General features: G+C 47.8%; 1 protein-coding gene across 4 annotated transcripts in view; it reads right to left on the bottom strand.

The window, feature by feature from the left end:
• Positions 1-4623: 4623 nt before the first annotated feature.
• Positions 4624-19722, bottom strand: part of LOC142584315 (uncharacterized) — a 31557-nt gene continuing 16458 nt past the window's right edge. For 3 of the 4 annotated variants that reach the window (XM_075694461.1, XM_075694465.1, XM_075694462.1), the window contains one exon: positions 4624-4883. In XM_075694461.1, the coding sequence (XP_075550576.1) occupies positions 4719-4883 (165 nt within the window). In that variant the 3' untranslated portion in view covers positions 4624-4718. Of the gene's footprint in view, positions 4884-13981; positions 14191-19722 lie in introns of those variants that run through there. The other variant, XM_075694466.1, reaches the window with a different exon arrangement.

Here is a 19722-nt window from a genome sequence, read left to right as displayed (position 1 = left end):
TAAACCTAATAGTTCCGTTTTCTTTAATTATCGATTTTTGCCAATCTTTAATAAAATATTGACAAAGTAAATAAAAAATTCGAAACCAATGGACACTAGATTTTAAGTTTTTCTTTTAAATACAGCAAACCTTGTCAAATTTGGTGCAGTGACAGCTGAGAAAAACGAATTTTCCTTTTACATGCATTTAGGCAGGAGCACTCGAGCTAAAGCTTCCTCTTAACACAACAGCGATTGCGAGTGGAGCAGTGGTGAAGTTGCCACATTGGAGGATCTCGTGGTACCTCAGTTAATGCTGCGTAAACGAGTTAGAGACAAAAATTGAAAAATGAGCTTGTTGGGAGATCAGTTTAGCGGTGGCAAGGAATACATGCCTTGGCAGGTTGAGAACGGAAAGTCGACTGGTTTTATTCTAAAGTAAAAAGAGGTTTGCCTATTGGCAGTGGTTGAGTTCCAGTTAGGCAGCCACCTCGGTTCTAAGACCAGAGTTCAATGACCTCCACGGCGAGGCAAACTGAATATCCGGAGCAAGGGCAATGTCCTCCACGGCGAGGCAAGGCGAAGTGACGGACAGTCGCTGCAAGCTTTTCTGACTATGTACATTGTGTGTACTTGCTTGCTGCACGTTCTAATCCTATGGTGCTGAACTATGAAAGACCTCATCGGCAGTCTCCATAACGAAAAATAGCTGAACAGACTTTCGCTGACTGCATACCTGTAGGACCTTGCGCGTGTACAGGCAGGTATGCGTAGCAGGGGTACGTTGGGCAGTAAGCTCGAGATTACGATGCTTAAACGATTAATTCAGCCAAGTCAATTCCGTCTAGCCACAAGGCAGCCTAGCCCACCATATTCGTTTGAATCATTCGCGCCACTTCAGAGCATAGATATTGGAGGAAGCATATCGCCGAATTCAAGCAAAGAAGAAGTAAATTGAATTCTATTTCGCGTAGTGACAAGTCAAATGCATAGAATTGAGTGCTTACGTCGACTAAGTCCTTAAGGCTGCTTCCGCTAGCATTATTTCCTGCAGCCAGTGAAAGAACACAAGCGAGAATAACGTACTTCATGGTCTGTCAGAAAAGAATTAAGGGAGCAAATGCTAATATACTTGAATAAATACATTTGCTGACGTTCCAACCATATTTGCTGACCTATACATAAGAGCCTCATTGAAGAACGTATCTAGAGACGCGACCTTCCTACTCAAAGTGTATGTACATAACGAGAGAGTGTAAAGAAGTCGTTCAAAAAGGTTTCAGCTTCCGCATTAATATCGTCAAAAAGACTGTTCGTGTGTTGCATATGTCACAGGGCGCCATCATTAACCCACTCATCCGAAAACAAAAGCCTGATTCCTGTACTGACATGCTCTTATAATAATATATGAGTTTGCAAAGGAAGAAATGTTTATCTGAATAAATACTATAACTAATTCATAGCAACTCATGTGCGAAATGTGTACAATAAGCAAAGAGGGACGCTGTAACTGACAGCCAACTCTATTTTTGGTCACCTGCGTCTTTTAGCTCTTTATCTAATGCACTAGTGAGGCCGCCCTTGTGGCTTAGTGGCTTCGGTGCTACGCTGCTAAGCACGAGGTCGCGGGATCGAAGTCCGGCCACGACGACACCATTTAGATGGGGGCGAAATCCAAAAACACGCCTGTACCATGCATTGGGGGCAGGTTGAGGATCCCAGGTGGTCAAAATTATTCTGGAGTCCTTCTCTACGGCATGCATCATAATCAGATCGTGCTTGGGTACGTAAAACCCCAGACTTTATTCAATGCACTAGTGAAAGTTTTATTGCGCTTAAATTATAGTAGACCTGCTGCGGCGCAGAATCTGGTAATCTGGTACTCAATCCGGATATAGGAACGTCTGGTTTATGATGTAATCCACGCTGATTCAGATTTATTTTTCGTCCGCTTTCCGTCCGGATTGACGACGTTAGCCCCAAAAACTCATTTTGAAGCAAATAAATCAGCTCCAGACTTATAAGACTTCTATTTGCCCAGTCTTTCACAAACGACTGAACGCTGTGCTTCTTTAATAAAACACTTGCGAGATAAATGGCACCTGGTTTTTGAAACAAAACCGAAACTGCCTTTGACAGCAGTAGCGAATTTGGTACCACAAGGACTGTGCGTCAGCGTACGAAACGAGGGGCGCTATAACATAAAACAATTCCAAAGTTTTCTATTCGAATTCTGCAATCAGCCGTCTTCGATCGGTCAAAAAATCTTCGGGTCACTTCCACATCCCCTGTCTGTCAAGCGGCGCCACAAAACCGCCATAACTCACCTCATCAATGTGACATGTACCCCTCAAAGATGCATTAATATGCCATGCAAAACTATTCTTTTTTTTTCGAGCAGTCAGAGACTGCCCCGCTCCGAAACGAATAGAAGATGGCTGCCCGCCGATCACTCAGGCACTGGCTTCTCGCACCTGCCGGAGAACACGGATTTATTTGCGTATAATAAACATTTTTTTGTGTGACAGCGCATCGTTATCGAGCCATTTCGGTAAGCATACAAGATCACTATGCAAACTTTTCTTTGCTGATGATACACCGCCCGATTTTCGGCCAGCCATCGCAAACTAAATAAGGGGAATCGGACCAATAGCAGACGCCGGCGCCACCATCCTCCTCCGTTTATCTAGTTTAACTGCGCTGGCTCGGCCTCATCGCAACCCTGTCCTCTTGATGTGCTCCTCGCCTTTTGTTAGCCAATTAGATAAGAAAAGCCTGTCCACGTAGGCAATGCTATTCGCTTTGAAGCAAACGAAATTCATCTCCTATGAACGAGGACAGCGTTTCATTGGACTGTTCAGACAACGCTGCAGGTCACCGCCCGATTGGCGACCCTATTACAAAAAAACTGTTAGAATGTGTTTATATTCCAATGTACTGCCGTCAAATTTGCCTAACTGCCGACAGAAGCATCGGGCACTAGACTCGCAGTGTTGTTTGAACAAGCCAATGAAACACTCGCCTCGTTTATGGGAGGTGGCTTTTGTTTGTTTCAAAGCGGATAGCATTGCCTACCTTGACAGCTTTTTCTCATGTAATAGGCTCACAGGTGCCAAGGAGTACGCAGAAGTGGAGAGGGTTTCGGTCGGGCCAGGATAGCGCAATGAACGTGCATAATCCAATGAGAAACGTAGCGGTGGTGTCGGCGGATGACGCGCGTCTCCGTGTTTAGCTTTCTTTCGGTGGCTGCTACAGGATCGCGGCGGCGTGCAACGGAAAGGTTAAATGCCGCTAAAACGGATTCCCAGCCAAGAAAAGTTGGCAAAATGATGTCGTGTAAGTACCGAAAGAACTCTACAACGTCCGTTATACTGCCACGCAAAACTTTTCATTATACGCAGATAAATCCATTCTGCCTGGCAGCTCTGAGCAGCCAGTGCCGTAGGATCGACGACCAGGCATGTTTTATTCATTTGTGAGGGGTCTAGTCTCCGGCTATTTCGAAAAACAAAAAACAACTCAATTTGTTTGGTATTTTAATGCATATTCAATGCGTGCACGTGACACTGCCGTGGTAAGTTTCGCTGTTTGTGACGTCGCGTGATAGACAGGTGAAGTGGGTGCAGCCCGAAATATTTTTGCGAATAGCGGAGGGCTGATGGCGAAAAAAGGCGAAAAATCGTAACTAATAATATTTCTTTGGTTCGGTTTAGTGCATAATCAGTCTGTGCACATTAGACAAATTGAGAAGATTTCGCGGTTTCTCTGAGGCCGGGTGGCAGGCGAGAGAATTCGGATTGGCCCGAAAAATGTTTGACCAGTCGTAGAGGGCTAATTGCAGAAATTAAATAGAAAAGTTTGGAATAACTTTGCGTCATAGCGCCCCAAGTCCCGCTAAGATCACGAAGAGCATTCGAAGACCATCTGCAGTGCCTACAGTTCTTGTTGCGAAAGGCCGCTATACCGCACGAGCAATTCGACTGTAGAACAGAACATTAGGTAAATCAGATGAGCTAAACACAGCTGTGAGCTGAAAGCCTGTCAACACTGAGCTCCGCGTACCAGCGCTTTGTTTAGCCAAGAAAGGAGCTATTAACGCCACAGCGATTGCGAGTGGAGCTGTGGTGAACTTGCCACATTGGGAGATCTGGTAGTAGCTCAGTTGTTGCAGCGTAAACGAGTTCAAGACAAAAACTGAAGAATTTGCTTTTTGGGAGGTCAGTTTCACGGAGGCAAGGAATACATGTCTTTTCAGGTTGAGAACGGAGAGTCGACTGGCTTTATCCTAAAGTAAAAACAGGTTTGCCGAGTGGCAGTGGTGGCGCCTAAGTCGGGCAACCAGCTCGGTTCCAGGAGCAGGGGCAATGACCCCCACGGTGAGGCAAGGCGAAGTGTCGGACAGTCGCTACAAGCTTTTGCGACTATGTACATTGTGTGTACTTGCTTGCTGCACGTTCTATTCCGACGGTGCTGAAATATGAACGACCTCGTCGGCAGTGTCCATAACAAAAAATACCCGAATAGACTTTCACTGCCTGCATACTTGTAGGAGCTTACGCGTATGCAGGCAGCTATGCGTATGCAGGGATACGTTGGGCAGTAAGCTCGAGATTTAGTCGATCAAAGGATTAATGTTTTATTGGCCAGTTCAGTCTCGCCACCATGGCACTCTAGCCCACCATATTCGTTCGAATCACTCGCGCTACTTCTCAGCATGGACATTAGAGCAAGGATATCGCTCAATTCGAGCAAACAAGAAATAAAGGGAATTCTATTTCGCGCAGCGATGAGTCAAATTCGTAGAACTTAGTGCTTACGTCGACTAAGTCTTTAAGGCTGCATCTGCCGGCATGATTTCCTGCAGCCAGTGAAAGGGCACAGGCGAAATTGACGCACCGCATGGCCTGTCAGAAAAAGAAGTAAAAAAGCAGGCGCTAATATACGTGAGTAAAAACATTTGCTGACGTTGAAACCACATTTGCTGACCTATACATAAGAGCCTAGTTGAGAAATGTATGTAGAGAAGCTGGCTTACTACTCAAAGTTTATGTGAATAATTACGGAGAGAGAATAAAGGAAGGATTTTGTTGAGGAAGGTCTCAGCTTCCACATTAATATCATCAGAAAGACTTCTTGTGTGTTCCATATGTGACAGCGCGCCATGATTAACCCACCCAATTAAGAACATGAGCCAGATTCCTATACTAGCACGCTCTTATAAGAATATACTTGAGTTTGCAAAGGAAGAACTATTTACATGAATAAATATTATGCCTAATTCGCAGCAACTTATGTGCAAAAGATTTACAATAAGCAAAGAGGGACGCTGTAACAGACAACCAACTTTAATTTTGGTTACCTGCGTCTTTTAGTTTTCTGTCTAATGCACTAGTGAGCCCCACCCTTGTGACTTAGCTGCTTCGGTACTACACTGCTAAGCACGAGGTCGCGGGACCGAATACCGGCCGCGACGACAGCATTTCGATGGGGGCGAACTGCAAAAATACTCGTGTACCGTGCATTGACAGCCGGTGAAAGATCCCGGGTGGTCAAAACTATTCTGGAGACACTCTCTACGGCGTACCTCTTAATCAAATTATGGTTAGGCACGTAAAACCCCAGAATTCATTCAATGCACTAGTGAGCGTTTTTATTACGCTTAAATTAAGGTAGAACAGCTGTGGCGCAGAATATGGTAATCTGGAACTCAATCTGGATGTATGAACGCCTGGTTTACGATGTAACCTACGGTGATAAAGATTTACTTTTCGTCCGCATTCCGTCCACATTTCCCATGTTAGCCCTAACAACTCTTTCTGAAGCAAATAAATGAGCTCCAGACTTATCTGCCTTCTGTATACCCCATAAGAGCTGGCACGACGCCAAATGGGACATTAATAATGATTTTGAAAGGAAGAGTTTCATTTTAGTAGTCAAAGTGTGATGATTGCGATATATTAGGCGGCAATACGTGAAGCCTTTATACATACATTACTAAAATGTATATACCACAACATCTCCTTAAGCAATATACCGAGAGTTTTAAAAGCAGTTACTACTTCAACAGTATGATAGCCACAGTGCAATAAACGTAAAATAAAGAGGAAGTGGCCTATACACTTTAACCTTTTGTACGAAAAACCAGCAGCTTTGTTTTTGCTCCAATGATTTCCATGTGCACCCAACTCATGGTCATGAAATAATTTGGTGGTCTCTGTCCTTTACTTCTACGGTGTCGCTAGCACTCAAACGAAGGGTCGTCTGCGTAGTGTTACGGTTCGCTTTGTGCGGCGATGTATGGAATGGATGCAAAGAGTCTGAGACTCGACGTGCCTAATCGTCACGCTCGTCAACAAGAAAATACTTGTCCGTCGGGTGTGTGCGACGGATTATACTACTCCCATTTCTCCTATGCTCACCCCCTCCACGCCAGGGAGTGGTTTCTCTCCGAATTGCTGTGTGTTGACCAGTGTGTTGACGCGACGTGACCTTAGCTCCCCACCTCTATACCGTTGAGTGGTTTCTCTCCGAACTGCTGTTGGTGGGTGGACCAGTGTGCTGACAAGGCCCTCTACCAGAGAGCAAGCGAGAATGAGGTTGCCCGAATTGTGCACAGTATAAAGAGATCAGCGAGACGCCACGTGGTCATCACCTCTGCCCTTGCGTGCAGGAGCACTAACGCCGAACGTTTCCCTATTATTTTTGTCTTGGAACGCAATGCTCATTCGTAATGATGTGTTAAATTTATGTTATTGTTTTTACAATAACAGAATTGTCTTCCCTGCAGAATCGCCTTCTCTGCAGAACCCTCTCCGATGATCGACCTGGTTCAAGCTCCAAGCAGACGCTGTTGAAGTTCGTCGAAACCACGTCCCCATAACAAACGGTACCAGCCGTAACAATCGATAAAAATGCATCTCAGTTATCATTAGTCATATTGTTGAACCGGTTGAACAGAAAGGACCTTGAAGTGCTGCCTGTGGCACACACGATGCAATCTGCAATGTCTGCTAGGAAGGCCCACTAACCACAAGAAATGGTGACAAGAAAAAATTGCCAACGATTACCGATGACGTTACTTCCTAATGCGAAATTTCAATGCAGCTCTTCAGCTGTTTTAGCTTTTCGATATATTGAGCCAAACAATTCGAGCAAGACATGCACAGTCACAGACAGCTTTTTATTCTTCTCACACATTCTTTCTTTAATAAACACTCCATTCCCAGTTCTTTATTGTCATGAAGGAAGCTTTGTGGTCGGAGAAATATGTGGATATATGCCTGACTTGCTGCACCAATGTCTGGTTCGGCGTAGCGCACCTCTGGATTCTGTCTGCGACGGCGCTGGGCCTCTGCTCGGGCAGCTCGTTTAGCAGCAGCGGTTGACTAAGGACTTCCACCGGTTGCCTCGCTCATGGCTGAGAAAGAACTGGCTGAGAATAAACTATTTATGTAGGCAGACAGATTATATTAAAATACAAACCGTCTGTGAGGCTCGGAAATCCGTCTCGTGCGGAACATTTCGCACCAGCCGCCGCAAACAGAGCATAGCTTTGCGCAGCTGCCTCGCTTATTAGGAGGTCGCGGGAGGCAGCGCGTAGGCACATATGAACTTTGCGCGGCGAAGAGATGGCAGCGACTGACTGACGCCGCTGACGCTGCTAGCGAGTCAACTGAAGGTGGCTCTGTGTTTCGGCTTGGAAAGCGCGCACCATGAAAGGCTGATACCGAGCCGGCGCTTCGGCAACCGGAGAACACCGCGCGCGGTCGACACCAAAAAGGCGTGGGATGGGGGGGGGGGGGTACACGCAGTGGCGAACGGCGGCGGCTACGCTTTTCGGCTTGGGCAGCAGCGCATCATCGAATCAGCCGCCACCGAGCCGGCGCTCTGATTGCCGCCGCACAGGGGTGGCATTGGAGGAGGAGCGAAGAGAGCAAGGCTGGCGCCTTGCGAGAGAGATGGCGCCAGGAGTGCGCGCAGCTAGAGCAGTGCGCTGGCCCCGGCTACGGAGCTGGTTACGGCGAAGGACAACGGCGAGGCACAACGGCGATGGTGACGCGAAAACCAGGAACGGGCGCCAAAGAGCTGCGCTCTAAAATAGAAGCGCAGCGCTAGGGTGGCGCTAACATACCTTGCAAATATATCATGATGCAAATGCAAGATACTGATCCGATAAGTACACCGATCGCAGATACACGACGTTGCGTACAGGGTCGGGCACAGTCCGTAATAGCTACACGCGTCGGTCGGTGCCAGAAGACGGTCTCAGCTTATTTTCTACGAAAGACGCTGGCCAGCCCCGCATGCACGCAGCGAACCTTGGGCCCTCTGCAGTGGACCGGATGTTCCGGGCTGCGGGAGTCTCGGAACTCGACACGGGGGTACGTCACTTTCCCTTACTGCCGCGGTGGTGCTTCCTCCAGCCGCAAAAGGGTAGTGCGTCGCTTGTACACAACATTTTCCTCCCTTCTCAGATAGAGTCGCCGTAGCGACCCGGCGGCCATCGTTTGCACTTGAGGTCGTGACGCCACAGTGGTGTTCGGTTTTTTCTCCGCACTAGCGCAATCAGGTGCAGTGCCAACCTCTAGTTCGGTCGTTGGTAATTGTGACGGATCCGGAGTTCCTGAGGGAGTATCCTTCGACGAAGTCGGGGATAGCTGCTCGCAGCGTAAGCGTAACTGGGGTTGGAACGCTGTTCGGCCCAGACCTACGGCTGTTAGTCTGTGCGGCCAAGTCTTCCATGTTGTGTAACAAAACGCCGGGCGCAATATACTAGCAAAATAAATTATTTAATACGATAGTTGCCATTTGTGTCCTAAAACACTTCGATAAAGCAAATGAATCCTTATTTCTGGTCCACTATTGGGACAGCTGCAAGTTTGCAGCTGTTTAATTGCAAATTTGTTATCTCGATACCACCCACATGCCTTGTTCCTTTCAAGTTCCCTCTATTAACATGTAAGAATTTTTGCAACGTTCTAATATGGCAACTCAGCAAGCATCAGATAAACACCAGTATAACTTGAGCAATCAGTGATTTTTTCATGCCGCGTGTACACTCGGTACTTTATAGTCCTGTCATACAGCGGGTTAGCTTGTTATTTTGTTGAGTGCTTTTTGTAAGTTTGTACATGTTTGTAATAGTCCGTACACACAGCTTCAGACGAGTCAATCAGAAAATCGGGCATAACGACCATGGCGTAACGACGATGGGGTGAGGACGACGGCGTGACGAGAGTCGACTGACAAAACTACAATTACGAGGATGTAGCGACCGCGATGGTATCACGAGAACAAGAACATACATAGTGGTCCAAGCTGTTCGACAACTTGGTCAACTGGGTTGGAAAGAAGGCATGACGACAACGGCATGGAGAGTCGACGGTATCACAACGACCCCGATGGCATCACGACCACGAGCAGGTACTTAGTAGCCCAAGCTGGTAGAGAACTTTGGTCACTGGGTTGGCGAAAGGGGACAGACAGACAGACAGACAGACAGACAGACAGACAGACAGACAGACAGACAGACAGACAGACAGACAGAACAGACAGAACAGACAGAACAGACAGAACAGACAGACAGAACAGACAGACAGACAGACAGACAGACAGACAGACAGACAGACAGACAGACAGACAGACAGACAGACAGACAGACAGACAGACAGACAGACAGACAGACAGATAATCACATTAATACGCTAGTAAACGGCGCGAGAGATTGAGTCGGTCGCTCACATTTGACAACGCACTCGTCTTTCGCATTTTCATAAAAGGTACCGACAGACATGGGCCTAATGTTGCCAACTTACGGAAAACGTTTGCTCACACTGGAGAAAATGTGCAAATGGCTCACGGAATTAGCCCAGTAAATATTACGTTCCCGGACGTGTGAACAGCGGCAGAGGAAATGCGGTAAACGAAGGGGGAGGGGAGTGAGAAGACCCAGGGAACAGGGGTGATGGAGAAGAAGCGAGCTGCGGTACTATACTGAACAGCAAAGAATGAAATCAAAAAGAGAGAAGTCATCGGACTTCAAAGTGCTGAGCATTGCTCTTTGAACCCGTATAAGGCGACCTGATTCTCAGAGCGTGGTATTATAGGGAAAATTTGTCATGACTAACCGTGTGTAGCTTCCGGAAAGAGCACAGGAGATATTTATGACATTTTCTTAAAATATCAAAGTATCCATACAGAGGCAAATAAGGAGGTAGCTACCCTGTCGAAGTTCGTAAGTTTAAATGTGGCACGAGAAAGGTAACTGAACCGTCTTTTGAAAGAGTAAAAAATATCTGGAGCGACGGAGATCGAAAGTAGGCCGCACGTTTCTTTACTTTTGTCACCATTCTCCCGTAGCGCAGAAGAAAGGTGACATTTGAAAGGTTTTATTCCCTAGCTTGCGGATGGCGAATAAAAAAAAAACTCTTTTGGTCTCAATCTATGTGGTCTCACACTTTTTATCTCACATATTTTTGACCACGTGAGAGAGAGAAATTGCACACCACATTCTTGATGCAGTCTACGGACGGCTTCCTATGCTTGACATTGTACTCTTTTTTTCTTTGCACTGTGCATGCGAACTTGTACAACCCTGACAACTTATTTTAAGGCGGAAAGCACAACACAAACACCTTCTCACTGGACTTTATGTTGGAGAAACTGGTAGGTGTCTCAACGTGCGCCATCAATATCGCAATCAAAAAGTTCAAAAGTGTTGTATGCACTCGAAAGCACGTACACGTGTCGTTAGCGCGTACTCTATGCGCATGCGCACTCTTCGGCTATCCCTTATTTGACAGCCCGTATTGGCTTGAAAAGAACGCTTGCACGGGCCCACCGCGATCAGCATGTAACCTGCTTGCTGCCTGCCAAGCAGCATGAACAAACGTTCGTTCGATGTTACGTCTATGCCGCCCAGTCCTTACATGCCATACATGACGAAAAGGGCAGCAGGGATGGCTTTCTGGCACTGCATTATTTTGAATGTGCTTGCTCTCCCCTTTAGTATGACATCACGTTGATCGCAAAACTTCTTTTTAATTATGGGGTTTTACGTGCCAAAACCACTTTCTGATTATGAGGCACGCCGTAGTGGAGGACTCCGTAAATTTTGACCACCTGGGGTTCTTTAACGTGCACCTAAATCTAAGCACACGGGTGTTTTCGCATTTCGCCCCCATCGAAATGCGGCCGCCGTGGCCGGGATTCGATCCCGCGACTTCGTGCTCAGCAGCCCAACAACATAGCCACTGAGCAACCACGGCGGGTAGATCGCAAAACTTGCAAGTGACCAACATGAACTGTAATAGAAGCCACGATTTATAGAAAAAGCAAGAGCTGTTGGCAACCCTTACATAGCTCTGTCACATGAAGGGCTACATTTGTTGGCATGCGTGCGAAGTGGTGCGCGCAGTTAAACGTAATATTTTTTTTTTGCTTTATTGCGATCAATGGCTTGTCATTTCGAATCTTTGTGACTAAGCACGTGTTCAGTCATAGAAGTATGGGTCGTTCGGAAAAAACTAGTTCCTGTCTTCGGCTCCCTTTCGTCTTTTCGGTGTGGTTTCGCACTGCTTAACAAGAAGGCAAACGAAAGCCGCCTATTTTCCGATTGTAGCGCAAAGCAAGCATTGTGTCTTTAAACAATACCCCTCGTTCGAGGAGAGTCCGTACAACCAATTTCTGCAGCGTTTTGATGCGATTTCAGAATGTTTTATGTGTATAAATGTGCAGAAACTACGCCCGTCTTTTGTGAGGCGTTCTTGCGTTACATTTCGACATGCGATCGCGCGAGCGCTCTTGTACAACGTCCTGTATAATAGCTCCTTCATTTTGAAAATCTGCGCAAGGAATGCGCAGAACCATAGAGGCACTGCTAGACGCAGTTGTCCAAAAAGTGTGCAGTGGGCTCCACAGACTACGCCGTCTTAAAACCTCGACAGTGACATTCCTTAAGCTGCTCGAAAATTCTGACAGTAGCATCTTGTACAACGTCCTGTATAATAGCTCCTTCATTTTGAAAATCTGCGCAAGGAATGCGCAGAACCATAGAGGCACTGCTAGACGCAGTTGTCCAAAAAGTGTGCAGTGGGCTCCACAGACTACGCCGTCTTAAAACCTCGACAGTGACATTCCTTAAGCTGCTCGAAAATTCTGACAGTAGCATTTATAACTGCGGCCATTATTTCTTACTGTCAGGATATTATGGTGTGTTTCTTGATGCGAAGCGTCTTTCAGTTCAGCCAGCCTAGGGCCTGTCTTGCTTTGCGCGTTACGAAAACGGGTATTAATATTATTGCTCATACCTTTGTAACCATATTAGCCACGCGCCTTGCTTCGGCACCGTTGTGTACAGAAGGGAATCCATTACACGATCATGCATCTATCGCATATACAGACAGCGCCGTTGCTGCGTCAAACAGGACGCAATTGGCGATAAATTTAGCCTTACGCACCACCTTCAGAAAAGCATCGCTCAGTAGTACGTTTGTCGACCCAAGCGGGAGTAGCCGCGTTTGAAGGAGCTCGTCACTCTGTCGCAGTTTGTATAATCGACTAAACTGAAACCCGTGCTAATAAGGATTTGAAAGGCTTACTAGTTTGCACGTTGTTGCAGAAATTTGATGGTTAATCGGCTATGGCGTCCCCGCGTTCGACACATAGGGTCTAGAATGACGTGAACAGACTCGGCCAGCAAGACAGAGGGATGCCAATGCGGCGCCCACCACCTTCGACCAAGGAGGACCAACTGCGAATAGGGAGGGAGGACAATTGAAACACTAGACTGTAAACCCCCCACCCCCTTTTCTCTATCATAAGATGAGCATGTCAGCTTGGTAATGTGTGAGTAAATGTCGCTTGCATATTTGGCGACGTCATTTATATATCCTACTTCCGGTACACGCTCAGCAGCCCGCACAAGGCGTTTTACGTATACCGCATTGAGATCGCCTCCCCGATACAGCCTACCAAATTTTTGGACGTGAAATAACGCGACTGCACACCGGGCAGTAACTACCAATTTTCCTTGTTTCTTTACCTCTTCACATCACTGTTACCCTTTTCTCCCGTAGTGTAGCAAGCCATACATTACCCCCTGGCTTACCCGGCCTGTCTCTTTTTTTCTCTCTATGAGTGACTACAGCTTCTCAAAATAGTGACAGTGGTACGCCGACGTAATCAGCAGAACATTGCTTCCTCTGCGTACGGCGTTACCCATGATAATAAAAAAAAACGCTCATGTTCATTGGGAAGAAAAAGAGACGCTTGAATTTTTAGTATTGAAATCGCTATAGTTTCCTTCTATCTAGAAACATTTATCGTCTAGTATAAACGGTGGAAGCTTCTTAATTTTTTTTTTGCCCCAACAGAGTTTCATTTCCATGTCCCATGCATATTTCCCACTATACTCTCATATAAGGACGGTTACTAAAGTGCAGAGCTTTAAAATGTCGGGTGTCAGAGCTGTGTGAGTACTTTGAAGATTTACTTTTCAAGATATGTCACCAAAAATACCTTTGCTCTTTGAAAGCAATTTGGTATCTGATAGGCTTGCATTTAGTTTACATTCGCAGTTGCACTTGCTTACACGAATTCTTCACAGGAGATAAATATTGAGCAACCCTGGTACAAATTGTCGTATGACACTATATTTAATAAGCCGCTGCGTCATCACCGAGATAACATGTGTTGCACTGGCTTTTTAACATATAAAGTCTATAGAATGTAGGCTAAATGCAAAAGTTCATTTCTGTCCTTCCGCGGTTTCCTTTCTTAATTCCGAAAGACTACAAGTTCATTGCAGGACACTCACCTTTACCAGCCACACTCAGCTTTCCGGATCGGCAATTAATCATATAAAAAAAAAGCTCCGACTTAGTCTTGAAAATGTTGCTTTCTTGAATTAGTGCAACTCACAGTGAAGGAAACAAAACGCATAAAAAGAAGCAAAAGACAGAGGGCGCTAAACTTTCAACTGGTTTACTTCATAATACCTGTCAAAGCTTTTACACTTGATGTAAAAAGCAACAAACCATGACACAGCTCATTTCAAATGTGTCAGCTGACTCGACGAAGAAGCAATCTTCTACTAGTCGACGGCATAGTAGGTCTTCTTACGCACATCTCTCCAAGATTTTGCGATGGTTTCAGCTTATCTCATTTCACGTGCCAGCCTGCTGATTATGGTGACGTTCGACAACAACACATCTGTAGAAATCGGGGCAGAGCCACCAGTATTACATTCAGAAGTAAGAAATCCACCAGCTGAGATTTATTTTTAACAATGTTGCTTTGCCCATCCAATCTGTCATTAAGACATTGCCCGGTCTAACCAACGTAATGTTTGCCTCTATAGGCAAAGGAAATTAGCACACCGCATTTCGTGCACATACAAGAAATCGAACTTTATGGCTTTTTTTGAAGGTGCGGCTTGCCACTTTCTTAGGATTAGTGAGCTTGCAAAGCTTTAGTAACCTATTGGGAGTAGAAGAAACTACGTGAACATGTGCGCGCTGAACGACTTTATTTAACATGTGGGAAACGGTGTCAATGTAAGGGATCACACTTTAATATAGCTGGAAGTTTAGCACTGGCCTGTCTCCTGTTCTTTCTCATACGTTTCTTTTTGTATCTTGTTTCCATGAATCTTTTTAGTTAGGCTAATTCAAACTAACTTTACGGAATACAAACTCGTCCAAACCCCCACCCTGAGGATGTATTGCACTATTCGCACTTTTTACTCTCAACCGCGCTATTGAAGTGCCGTATAGACTCTAAAGTTACTTGACTACGTGACTACAGCTCTGAGCTCTTATATACAGGACTTAGCCTCAGCTACGGCCGTGTGTCAACCTTCCATTGTCTTGACGTTTTGGATCATGTAATGTCTTCATAACATTTGCCAAACGTGCTAGGTAGACTCGCAAGTACAAGGTACTTTATTTTTGCAGCAGACGCCACATTGGTTCCGTCACCATCTCCTACAGTGACGACCAGTCCATTCCTGGTTCATCATTTGGGCCTATTACCGGGCCATCAGTATTTGTGCTATCTCATCCGCGACTAGGGGGCGTTCACCGGCCCCATTGGCGCGGTTGTCGAAGACTGGCTGGCAATGTACGAGCTTGTCAACAACCACGCCAACTCGACGCAACGCTTGTGCTCGCCAATGTCATCATTTACTTACGAGGCACAGTGCGCGTATGGTATGGAACTCGTGAGGAGGACATGATCAGTTGGGACATAGGTAAGTATAGGCTGCGCGACCTATTCTGGAATAGTGGTGGACGATCAGCACAAAAGTAACTCACATCCCGAGCTCAGACGTCAACAGAAAAGCACAGCTCCTAAAGTCAAGATATCTCTCTCCCGAAAGTGCACAAAGATATGTAGAAGTGAACATATTTGGCCACATCCATAAGGATATTGCCGAGGATTCCTAAAGCAAACCTTACCCGCCGTGGTTGCTCAGTGGCTATGGTGTTGGGCTGCTGAGCACGAGGTCGCGGGATCGAATCCCGGCCACGGCGGCCGCATTTCGATGGGGGCGAAATGCGAAAACACCCGTGTGCTTAGATTTAGGTGCACGTTAAAGAACCCCAGGTGGTCAAAATTTCCGGAGTCCTCCACTACGGCGCGCCTCATAATCAGAAAGTGGTTTTGGCACGTAAAACCCCAAATATTATTATTATTAAAGCAAACCTTCGACGACTTAGGGAGGGGAAGGTGTGACCCTTGTTGCTGAGGGGTTCTCGAGGTGCGCCATGTCGAAGGACGAAGTGATGAAGGACGAAAGAGGCTACATCCCGCGCTGTAGCACGTGGTAAAGCAACAATTTCGGCCTAGTGTGTCAAATGGTTTACCGCAACTACAACCCACCGATCCCCGTCTGGTGCCATAGGAAGTGGGCCGTATAGGTCGATGCCGACGCGATGGAAGGGTTTGGCAGGGCACGGGAGCAGCTGCAAAGCACCAGACTGGCGCAAAGGTGGCGACTGGCGGCGTTGACAGTCACGATAAAACCGACCAAACTTTTGTACAAAGTTGTACATGCCGCGCTAGTAGTAGTGGCGGCGAATTCTATCGTGCGTCTTGAAAACTCCGGCGTGGCCACACTGCGGATCGTTGTGGAATGAGGCACATATTTGTGTCTTAAGCTGCGGAGAATCACCAGAAGCCACCTACGGCCTTCAGTGGCGTAATTGCGCCGGTGGAGCAGCTGGTCACGAATGGCGAAATGAAAGGCTGGGCGTCGGAGGATTCGGGATTGAGGTATGGTCGATGATCAAGATACATAGTCAAAAAAAGCGATCTACGGGTGACGATGTTATGTGGTGGCAAATGAGTCTATGCCGAGAGATGACACGGACTGTGCGCAAGTTGTTTCGCAGGCAGAGTCTGGAGATAAACGTGAACGGGACAGGGCGTCGGCGTGTGAGTGCGTGCACCCGCTGTGGTATAAGACGCGAATATCGTACTCCTGGATGCGTAATACCCAACGGTCTAGGCGGCTAGTGGGATTTTTCATGTTGGCGAGCCAACAAAGCGCATGGTCATTTGTGACCAAGTCGAATGGGAACCAGTATAAGTATTTAGGTCGGAAATTCCCAAGTGCACATACTAAAGCCAAGCACTTTTTTAGATCACTCCGTAATTGGACTCAGGCTACGTCTACGTACTCCATACTTCGTCTACACTGACTACGTATTCGGAGTAGCTGGGCTTTCGTTGAGCGAGGACAGCGCCCAGACGTCTAAATCTACCTCAGTTGCAGTTGACGGGTCGAAATGGCGAAGAATTTGTGGGGAGGTGAGAAGACGACGCGGCCTAGCAAATTGGGAACCACATGCAGGGGAGAAGGAGGAGAGGTCGGCGTCACCGCGTAGAAGCTGAGTCAATGGCGCCATGGTCGACGCGAAATTACGAACAAAGCGCCGGAAATATGATCGTAGGCCCACAAAGCTTCAAAGTTCTTTGATGGTCTTAGGCTTCGGAAACTCAGCGACGGCTCGAAGTTTTGCAGGACCGGGTAGAACGCCGTGCTTGAACCCAACATGGCCTAAGATGGTGAGCTCCCACGCGGCGAAGCGGCAATTTTTTAGGTTAATCGTCAAAACACGTCCGAGGCAGAGCAGGTGAGTCGGAAAATCAGGCGAGAAAACCTCGACATCGTCGAGGCAACATAAACACATAGACCACTTGAGGCCACTTATCGTGCTCTCCATGAGTCGTTCGAACGTGACGGGGGCGTTACAAGGCCCGAAAAGCATACCGTTAAGTTCATGTAAGCCGTCAGGCGTAATGAATACGGTTTTCTGATGATCGCCCGCAGCCATCAGGACTTGCCAGTACCCTGAACGCAAGTCGAGGGACGAGAAGAATTCTGCCACCTGAAGACTGTCGAGCGTCGTCGATGTGCGGCAAAGGATAGACGTCTCTGTGCGTTACCTTATTTAACCAACGGTAGCCGACGCAAAAGCGAATAGACCCGTCCTTCTTGCTAACGAGAACGACAGGAGATGCCCAATTGGATTGGATTGGAGCAAACTTTATTTGTGCCTGCAGTTGGGCGCTCGCGCGCCCCGACGAGGGCCTACATCATCTACGAGGTTGCCGTTACTCGGCGCGGGTCTCCGCTCGCCGTTGCCGGCTCGCTGGGTCCCTGCCTTTTGAGCGCCCCGAGGACCTGCTCGACAGCCCAGAGCTATCCAGCTTCGTTAGTATGCAGGTCGATGATAGCCTAGGCCCTCACCGCTCTTCTTCCCTTGTTGAACTAGGGATTCATGTTCTTGGGTATGGGGTCGATTTTCGACTGGCGTCGGACCTCTTCGGGGACAGGGAGCTTCATCTCCGCCTCGTTCGAGCGTCCTGTTCCCAGGTCGTCCAGTATCTTCATCTCGGCTTCGGTCGTAGACAGCCGCTCCACTTGAGAGGTCCGTTGCGCTTCGGCTATTTCTTCGAGCGTGTTGTGTATCCCAAGTTGTAAGAAGCGGGTCGTGCTCGTGGACTCGAACACGCCCAGTGTCATCTTGTACGCTCTTCTGATGATTACGATGATTTTGAAGCATTCGTGTTGCAGCCATCTGTGGTAGGCTGCAACGTACGCGACGTGGCTTATGATGAAGGATTGGACGAGCCTGATTAAGCTCTCCTCTCTCATGCCAACCTTCGGGGAAGTGACTCGTTTGAGGAGTCAAATCGCGTTGGCCGCTTTTGCCGTGAGACGGGCGATGGTTTCGCCGTTTCTTCCGTGCTTTTCGATGACCATGCCCAGGATCCTGATTTTGCTGACCTCGGGGATCACGTTGCCGTATTTGATTACGATTCGGATTTTTAAGGCGAAAGCTTTACTGGCCGCGAACTTGCGATTTCGCTGTGGCCGTGCTCCGAGGAGGCACATGACGTCACACCGCGTTCCTCGTCACGTCGCGTTCCTCGTCGTTGCGCTCGCCTCCGCTCGCTTCGCCAGCTGCGTCGTATGCCTGATAACATGTCGGAAGATTGAAAAGGATAGCTCGCGTACGCTGCAACCAGAGTTGAGGTGGCGGTATGGATGGCGATAATGCTGATAAGCAGGAGGAGGCCTGGAATCAACATCGGAACGAGATGAAGAGGAAACGAATCGCACAGGAAACAACAGACGAACAGCCCGCCGAACGACTGGCTAAACGCCGCAACATAGCTAGACAACCAGACTAACCTGGACTTGCAATCAAGATTAACCAAGGTTAACCATGCTATGCCCTAGCTTTCGCTACGTATATCTTGGCATAGCCGAGCTAAGCCACTGCCATTTTTTTCGTATTCGCGTTGTCTGGTCTTGGCTCTGCCGTTGTTGGTAGGTGGGAGTATGAGAAGCTCCGATTTGCTCCGCGAACATCTCAGTCCGGAGGAGATGCCCAAGGACTGTGCGAAGGTTGAATAACGTCAGGGCGCAGCAAATCTTCGACGTGGGGGGTAATGACACGACGCTCTTCGGCAGAGACGCGGTATGGTCTTTGACGTAACGGCTGATGCGAACCAGTGTCAATGTAGTGCTGCACTTCCGACGTGCGGCCTAGTTGAGGTTGTGAAACGTCGAACAAACTTCTAAAGCGGTGCAGGAGATCACTAAGGTGGGCGCGTTCGGCAGGTGTGAGAGTATCGGCGATCGTACTAGAGAACGTATCCTTGGACGTATCCTCAAGCCCCGAAATCGCAGATGGTTGGCCTATGTCGACATCAAAAGAATGTCCGGGGACGTCAATTTAAGACGAAGAGTCGAGGTGTTCCACGAAGCCAGGGCATTAACGAACGAGCAATGTAACAGGCCACAGAGGTGAATGTAGAAGTATATATAGCTGCAGCTGCCGGCGATGTCAAGCGTTGCGAATGTCAAGCGAGCTTTACGGCTCATGAAGAAGTCGGACGGCGTAAGGGGACTGTTGCATCATTGATGTCACCGCAGGATACGGGTGCGAGAGCGAAGGAGCCAGGCAGAATATCTGTGTCATCGCGCACGGCAAGTTTTGAAGGGCGATCACGACCTTCGTGCAATGGTGCGTCACACAGAGGCGGCTGCACCCAGTGCGTCACTCTGGCGGCTGCAGCGTACTGCGCGACCGTGGCAGCGCCGTATCTTGAAAATGACTTGCGAGGTGGTCGACGTGCGCGGCCGCGCGGACCTCATCTTAAAAGCGATCTGCGATGCTTGCAGAGGGCGCGTAGTGCCGGTAGCTTCATAAGTGCTGTGCTTTCGAC

This window comes from Dermacentor variabilis, chromosome 6 (assembly GCF_050947875.1).
Source record: "Dermacentor variabilis isolate Ectoservices chromosome 6, ASM5094787v1, whole genome shotgun sequence".
Classification (NCBI taxonomy): Eukaryota; Metazoa; Arthropoda; class Arachnida; order Ixodida; family Ixodidae; genus Dermacentor; species Dermacentor variabilis.
The sequence above is the reverse complement of the archived record's forward strand: the minus strand, read 5'-3'. Positions and strand labels throughout refer to the sequence as shown.